Source organism: Lupinus angustifolius, chromosome LG01 (genome assembly GCF_001865875.1).
Source record: "Lupinus angustifolius cultivar Tanjil chromosome LG01, LupAngTanjil_v1.0, whole genome shotgun sequence".
Taxonomy (NCBI): domain Eukaryota; kingdom Viridiplantae; phylum Streptophyta; class Magnoliopsida; order Fabales; family Fabaceae; genus Lupinus; species Lupinus angustifolius.
In genome coordinates this window covers 22,487,450-22,495,744 of record NC_032009.1, presented here as the reverse complement: position 1 = coordinate 22,495,744, position 8,295 = coordinate 22,487,450, and the positions used below count along the sequence as shown (strand labels likewise).

Here is an 8,295-nt window from a genome sequence, read left to right as displayed (position 1 = left end):
TCAAAAAAAAAAAAACGGGACTAAATTTGCCAAAATACGGCAAGGAAAAATTTGGAAATAATGTTGTAATTTGTGCTTTTAAATTGGATTTTACATATATTATGCATCAAGGTACGTGACGGTTCCTCCTAACAAATATTCTTCCCATAAATTAAATTCATTTTTATTATTCTCTAATAATCTAATTGGATCTTATATTATTAGACCTACACATTGTTAATATTTTACATTTTAATTTAATTATATATTATAAATATCGATAAACCAAAACAAAGGAGAGCGGATATAAGCAACATTACTTCCTGTCTCCTGATAAAGGAACATGTAATATAAGCAATAACAAAAATCAGACCATTACATCCTATCTTCTCATAAAGAAACATGTAATATAAGCAACAACAAAAAAACCATTAGCAGAATAAATGTAGAATTAGCATAGCTAGTATGTAAAAAATAAACTACCTAAACTAAAATTAAGCTCCAAGCACATCGACAAGCAATGTTCTTCAACATAAAATGAATAATAATCTAAGTCTTAATAAAAGGGTAACCAGAGCATAAATTAAAAATAAAAAATGAGTGGTGATGTGGGTATAGTTATTTTCCCACGTGTCCATGTAGTAGGTCAGCAACTATTCTTCTCACTGCTTCCACGAAAGTACACTCGTTCCATGCACTTCCCTGCACACATATATAATTAAATACATATTATTATTTTCACAAAAATCTTTACCTTTTTTGTTTCCCTTTATTCTTATTTGATGGCTGCAAAGATAGAATCATCTTCTTCTTTTATAGAAAAAATGTTGATTGAATATATAGTTTGGATTATATATATATATATGGAAGGGGTAAGAATCCTCTTCATTAATATAAATATCACATAATAACATACAAAATATGTAATGATATATTTATCTTTTTGTTTATCATAAAATTATATTTTTATCATTAAAAATATGAATAAAAATAATCATTTGTTTTTCTATTAATAGAGATATCTTGTTCATGTGGAAGGTGACAAATCTGTCGGCACACCTAAGGGTATAACAAACCACCTTACAGTTACAACTGCACTTTCTCAGCTCCTTCCTTTCAACCTCCCAACTCCCAACATTACCAAACCACGAATTGATTTTATCATCACACTAATAATAGTAATGAAGAATTCTAGGACTCTTATTTTAATATAGTATCTCATATTTTATTTTTTCTTAATCTAGCTGTTATATCTGAGTATGAATTCTTCAGTGATAGTGGGTGCAGGCTACCTCAACTAAAACCTTTATACCAGTCAACATTTGTCATTATTCAAAACTTTGGTTTCGTCTAGCTTTAGGGTTTTACCCATGCACATATATAGTGTTCTATTATTGGGTATATAACATGCTGTGCTTATAATCAAATAATGTTCAGAGTTGGTGGGAGTTACTAGACATTAAATGTTAGCGTTTAGGGTTTATTTATAACATATTATCTGGGTTATTGACCCTCTCCAGTACCGGAGAGTCTAGTACTATGAAGTTATAATGAACTAACTGACTTATATGGATGCTCAGGAAGAGGATTTTGATTCATTATTTGGATTCAGTTTAGGATTATCACAATGTTTCCCACACTACATACCATTATAAACTGTTGTTTGGGGTACATACCTCAATAATCCCTATCCTGAAGGTTAATTGATTAATTGTTGTCCCTTCTGTAACATGTGTGTTAGCTTCCATGCAAATCAAACTCAAATTCTGAATCCGTTTAAGGAATTCCAATAAGCGAATAGATATATCAACTTGAGAGCTTTCTCCTCTTACAGTTACGTGCAAGTCCACCATTCTCTCTTCTGATAAGCTCGATTGTGGTACATTTGAAACTCGAATTTTCAATTGCTCATTTGAGAAGTTACTATTACTAGCGTTGGCTTCAATGGTTGACAGAAATGTTGTCAACTGTTGATTTCTTATGTTAAACTTTTCAATTTCAGCCGTCAAAGATTTCAATTTCTCCTTTGCTGCTGTAAGTATAGATGCTTTGTCTTTCTATACCACCCAAGTTCAATGAAACTTTTTGTCATTGATTTGTAATAATCAACTATATATATGCATTAAATTAATTATAGCTAGGAGAATGCTAAAAAGTGTGGCAGTGTGTTAATGAATCAAGAATATAAACAAACGGAAAAGGTGTGTTAATTATACCCTTAATCATTATCACAATGTCACAATATCACAAACTTTTAAGTGCTCTTATAACATTAGTTAATAAGACCTGATTTGATTTCTTAACTAAGAACGTTGATTGAAGAGAATTATAATTAAGGGAATATTAATGGGTTTGCATTAGGAACACAAAAACGAAGTGTTTATATTAGAAAACAAACATTTTATATCTATTTCTATTTTTTATTTTCTAAATCATTCCCTAGGACAATGGCTAGCAATAAAAATGATACTATGAAATGTGAAGTTTGATATAGTATACCTTAGTTTTGGGAGGAAGTAATTCTCTGAGTGCCTGAAAATTCTCATTGAGTTTCTCACGCCTTCTTCGCTCTGACATCATACGTTGTTGCTGAGTACTAGTGAAACGAGCAGCTTCTTGAATCCGCTCTCTGATTCTCAATGAATTTAAGCTTCTAGAACATGCAAATGATTTCTTTAGCAAGCTTTGTCTGGGAGGATTGGATCTTATATGTGGATCTGGGCCTTTATTATCTGCACTATACTTCTTGAAAGCAGTAATATTTACTGGATGAACCAGTGAAGAAGAAGTATAAGGCAAATTTTGCTGTGGTATTCGATGTTTGTGATCAGAAGTACTTGAAGAAGATATAACATGAATCATTGCTCTTATTATAGCATCATCATGTTCAACCTCTGGTGTGGCAAAATGACATGGAATAACTTGACCTAATGCTTGAATGGCTTGTTGGTGTATTGGCCTAGCTTCTATGGGTTGCATTTTGGGAACCATTGATCCAAGGGTTTCAGGAAAGTGATGAGACATGGAAGTAACTGGGATATTATTGATTAATAGGGATGAACATTCTGGGCTACCAGTGGATAATGATATAGAATAGGATGAAGATGATGAATGTGGATTCTGATAGTTAATTCTTTGGGTCTGTCTAAAAAAATCTTCTGGAAATAAACCCCTAAGTGCTGCTTCAATGTCAACCTACACAACACAAGTTTACAAGAAGAAATCATTGGAATATGGTCCCGGACCAATGTTGATGAGGATATATACTTCTTTTACCATTGATTTTGAATATTAATGACTCAGATTTCTTGTTTTTGCACAAAATATTATTAACTCATGTTAATTTGGTTAATGAGATGAAATTGCACAATTTCATGTTAGCATTAATTTGCTTACTTGAGACATATTGGTGAACCCAAGCTCAATTTCACCTTTACTGCACCCCATGAAAACAGCAGTCTGTGAATAAGGCACAGATATGACCTTAATTGTTAGGTGTTATGGATCAATTATGAGTTCAGCAAAGTAAAAAGTCTTTTCAGTTTGTCCACAAAAGACATACCTTAATCCTTGCTTCCTGAAAACCATCAAATATAAATATATTGTGAGAAACAGAAGGAGACTAGAAATAGTTATTATTATAATGTTTTGAAAAAATACAAAATAAGCTCTTGCTTTCCTTCATGAACATAGCATTATTCTGTAATAAATTCCCTTTCATTGGTAAAGTAATTACCTTAAAGAATTGTACTTGTATTTCTGTAGATACAAGTCTTAGAAGATCCAATTGTTGCAGCTCTAGGTAGGGATTGTGGTTCCTGAAAGCTAGTCCAGGAATACTGCTGAAACAAAAAAAAGAGCAAAAACAAGTATTAGGAAGAAAATTAAAAAAACCATTTTCACATGTAGCAGTACTGGAATTAAATGCAAAATTAAGAAGCATATTGATTAGAGATGAGGAAAGTAAGTTAGTCTTACTCAACATTAACATCGAATGTTAAACTCTGGTATAGGTTAAAAAGCTCTTCAGCTACACTATTACGTGCCAAAGAAGAGTTTGGTTGATTGTTTACGTTGTAGAATCCATCCAAGAACAACAAACGACTTTACAAACAAAAAAACAGATAAAATTGTAATTGAATGGAAACCTCAGAAACAAATATAAATCACATTAATCACAACATATATATAGATATATTTGTTGATGTATGCATAAACATATATACTTGGTTAAACAGGAATCATATCGCCACAAACAAATGTAAGCGCAGCCAGACAAGTGCAGTACTAGAGCGCTGAGAAAATCAGTTCTAGTGGCTTCAGAGAGGGAGAAGATACCATCCATGGGGTGCATGCAAAAATTGATCTAAGGCTTTTGCATCATGATGAAATTAGTGTGTGTTTGTTCTGATTCTAATATTCTTGTTCTATTGTTATATGTCATTTTAAATGATTGATATATATATGCTCTATATATATGTATATGTATATGGTAGGTGAGAGAGACAACCGAGTTAGATACCTGAATAAAAATCACATACCTCATAACTATATCTTCAACCATATCTTATCCAATGAAATTTTGATATTTATTAAAAAAATTGAGTAATAAAAAACAAAATTAAAATGACATGTAAATTTTTTATTATCGTGTCAAAATTTTATTATCATAGAAAATGGTCCGGAACATAATTTTAGAATATATGATCTTCATTGTGGGTACTCCATACTTGGCTAGTATGAAGAGAAAAAGAGAAAAATAAATATGATAAAAAATTGATATGGTGGAGGATAGGGAGAGAGTCCTAACTAGGTCATTAAATTGTTAATGTGAACTGGTAGAAGTAATGAAAGAGATGAGAAAATGTTTTGAAAAGTATGAAAGTAATGGAAGAAGGAAATTAGTCTCACCTGCTTAGGTCAGCTTAGAGATTTGTCTACATGAAAATGATTGAGTACACCTTTGAAAATTAGTACCAAAAAGTAAGCATTCAAACGATACATTATTAAATAAACCCAAAGAAAAGTAGAAGGTAGGATTTTTTTGAGTGAATAATGATACTCCTGAACTAAAAGTTCAAATTAGTACTTAAAAATTAAAAATATGAATCAAAATAATTCTTACAAAAAACATAAAAATATTAAAAATAACTAATTTGACTAAAAGTTGATTATAATAGGCACACTTTTAAGTTTCTGAGATCAAAATATTAAGTACACAAATTTTCAGTACCAAATTAGATATTTATTCTAGCTTTTTATAACAAACAATATTATTATATGGAGTAAGAAGAAAGTTAACCCATCAACATTTTACAAAAATCTAATATCACACAATTATATAAAAAAGATACACAATATAATCAAATCGATCTAAATATATAAGAAGGGTCTAACTAAAAGATCATTTTATTATATGTAAAAGCTGAGTGTTATAACTTGAATATCATATTGAATTTGCTATATATATATATATATATATATATGAGACTCATAATAGAAAGCTTTATTTTATCAATAACTAGCATTAATATGCCCAACACTAAAAATAACATAATTATACAAAACCCAAATACTCCAAATTATAACATGCCAAATCATTTTCCCTAATCCTTTGCATTTTTTCCTTGTGATGCAAAGCCATATACGCATATTAATAAATAAGATGTTTCGATTTTAAATCGAGAGTAGCAAAATCCTCCCAGAAACACATATTGTAATTGAATCGTATTTTATTGTGATAAACCTAAAATAAAAACAACTCTATCTCCATTTATCAAATAAAAACATAAACCATTTCAAAAAAATTATTCCTAAACCCCTTCTCTTCTTCCTTTCTTTACAAGCATCTTCCTATTTAAGGGTGTTAAATTGTAATTCATTGCTAATTGAAGAGTTAGTTGTAATCCTTCTATAAATAGAAGGTTGTAATTCAAAATGTAGTTAATGCATTCTAAAAAAGGAATGATTCAGTTTTTGATCATTCATTGCAAGATTTACTCCCTCTTCATTCTCATTCATTCTCTTCAATAATTCTCTCACACAAACAACTCTAATTCTTCTCTTCTCTATACACGAATTCCTATTCTTCTTCATTACTTTCTTTTTCTGTTTTTCTACAACAAAACCAGCAGAAGGAATTGTGCTTCTGGTTCTTCAAACTTCAACAATGGTATCAAGAACTATACGGTCAGGGTCTGTGGTGGTGCCAAGATTGGGTGCAAGAGGCTTCAAGAAGTGAAGCTCACGGATTGAGGATCAAGGCTGCAAAACCAGAAGGGAAATCAGAGGTGTAGAAGCATGACAAATTCGAATGGCTTTGCAATGAATCTTCCAATTCTAGATGGGAAGAATTATGAACATTGGAGCATTCAAATGAAGGCAATCTTTGGGTTTCAAGAATGTCTTGATGTAGTGAAAGGAGGAATGCCAAAGGAGGAATGCCAACAGCAGATGAAAATTCAGTGGAGTATAGGGAAGCAAACAAGAGAGATTGCAAGGCAATCTTCTTGATCCACCAATGTGTGGACAGAGCCAACTTTGAGAAGATCTCTGCAGCATCTTGTTCAAAGGAGGCTTGGGAAATCTTGGAGAAGAATTACACTGGTGGAAAGAGAGTTAAGAAGGTGAGGTTGCTAACACTCAAAAGACAGTTTGAGCTTATGCAAATGGATGAACAAGAATCAATAGCTGAGTATCTCAACAGACTAAGAGGATTGATCAATCAGATGAAGGGGTGTGGAGAGACACTAAGGGAACAGAATGCAGTGGAGAAAATTCTCAGAACTCTCCATCCCAAGTTTGATCACATTGTAGCAGCAATAGAGGAAGCAAAGGACCTTGATAATCTAACAATTGATGAACTGCAAGGGCCCTTAGAAGTGCATGAGCAAAGATTCATGGAGAGGCAGATCTACAGACAGTCAGATCATGCTTTGAGTGCACAGTTCAAGAAGAAAGGTGGGCCTGGACAGAATGATAGATTTAGAAGAGACAAGGCAAAATGGCAAGGTGGTAGGAGATTTGAGACTGACAATTCGAAGCCTGGACTGAATTCACAACAAAGAACTAACTCTAGCAATCAGGGTAGTGGTGGTGAAGTCAGTAGAGCCAAGAAAGGGAGTAATCAGTTGGTTGGAATATACAAGAAGGACAAGAGCAAGATTCAGTGCTTCAACTGCAGAAATTGGGGACACTTTGCCTCAGAATGTAAGGAAAGAAGAGTTATTCAAACCAAAGAAGCAGAAGCAAGGCTAGCCAAAGATGAGGAATCAGAGGAAGAGGTGCTATTGATGGCCAGAAGCATTGATTCTTGTCAAAGAATTAGTGAATCAGATGATGCTCTACTCATGGTGACAAATCAACAAGAACAGAATTCAAGTAGTTGGTATCTTGATTCAGGTTGTTCAAATCACATGACAGGGAATAAGGATTGGTTTGTAACATTGGACAATTCAGTTGAAACCAGAATCAAGTTTGCAGATGATAGCATTATCAAGGCAGACGGGATTGGTAAAGTGATGATCAAGAAGAAAGATGGATCAACCTCATACATATCAAGTGTGCTATATGTGCCAAGAATGAAGAGCAATCTTCTAAGTCTTGGACAATTGCTTGAGAAAGGGTACAAGATGAGATTAGAAGAGAAGATGCTCAAAGTATTCAACAAAAAGGGAGTGTTAGTCTTGAAAGCTCCTCTAGCACAAAACAGGACTTTCAAGATTGGCATTCAGCTTGGAAATCAAAAGTGTCTAGGATCCATGACAGATGAGAAGTGGATTTGGCATCAAAGATTTGGACACCTTAACTTCAAGAGTCTTGAATTACTAAGTCAAGGTGAAATGGTCCTAGGATTACCAACTTTCAGAGCCTCAGATGATGTATGTGATGACTGCATTGCAAGTAAGCAAACCAGAAACAGATTCTGCTCACAAATTCCAACTAAAACCACTAAACCACTTGAGGTGGTCTATACTGATGTATGTGGCCCTATGGAAACAGAATCACTTGGAGGAAGCAGATATTTTGTGACCTTCAAGGATGATTTCACAAGGAAGCTTTGGATTTATGCAATAGAGAAAAAGAGTGATGTGTTTGCCAAGTTCAAAAGCTTCAAGGCAGCAGCATAAAAGCAGTGTGGAAATAGTCTAAAACTGTTAAGGAGTGATGGTGGAGGAGAGTATATCTCTCATGAGTTTCAAAATCATTGTGAAGCTGAAGGCATAACTCATGAGATAACTGCTCCATACACTCCTCAACACAATGGAGCAGCTGAAAGGGTGAATAGAACTGTGTTGAACATGGCAAGAAGTATGC

General features: G+C 33.2%; 1 protein-coding gene across 1 annotated transcript; it reads right to left on the bottom strand.

Annotated features, from left to right (window-relative positions):
- On the bottom strand, positions 241-4,333 carry LOC109361243 (putative transcription factor bHLH041). Its single transcript, XM_019606672.1, has 9 exons — positions 4,206-4,333; positions 3,958-4,083; positions 3,716-3,821; positions 3,542-3,556; positions 3,376-3,438; positions 2,479-3,174; positions 1,656-2,036; positions 610-681; positions 241-309 (listed from the first exon to the last, which is right to left on the bottom strand). Exons 1-9 carry the CDS (start codon positions 4,331-4,333, stop codon positions 241-243), a joined length of 1,656 nt encoding a protein of 551 aa, XP_019462217.1.

Excerpts from the sequence above, each read along its gene's own strand:
- LOC109361243 (XM_019606672.1), bottom strand. The coding sequence starts at position 4,333 with ATGCACCCCATGGATGGTATCTTCTCCCTCTCTGAAGCCACTAGAACT. Across the intron at positions 4,084-4,205 it reads TATGATTCCTGTTTAACCAA|TCGTTTGTTGTTCTTGGATG; the intron begins GTATATATGTTT and ends TTGTTTGTAAAG. Across the intron at positions 310-609 it reads CTGACCTACTACATGGACAC|GAGACAGGAAGTAATGTTGC; the intron begins GTGGGAAAATAA and ends TTCCTTTATCAG.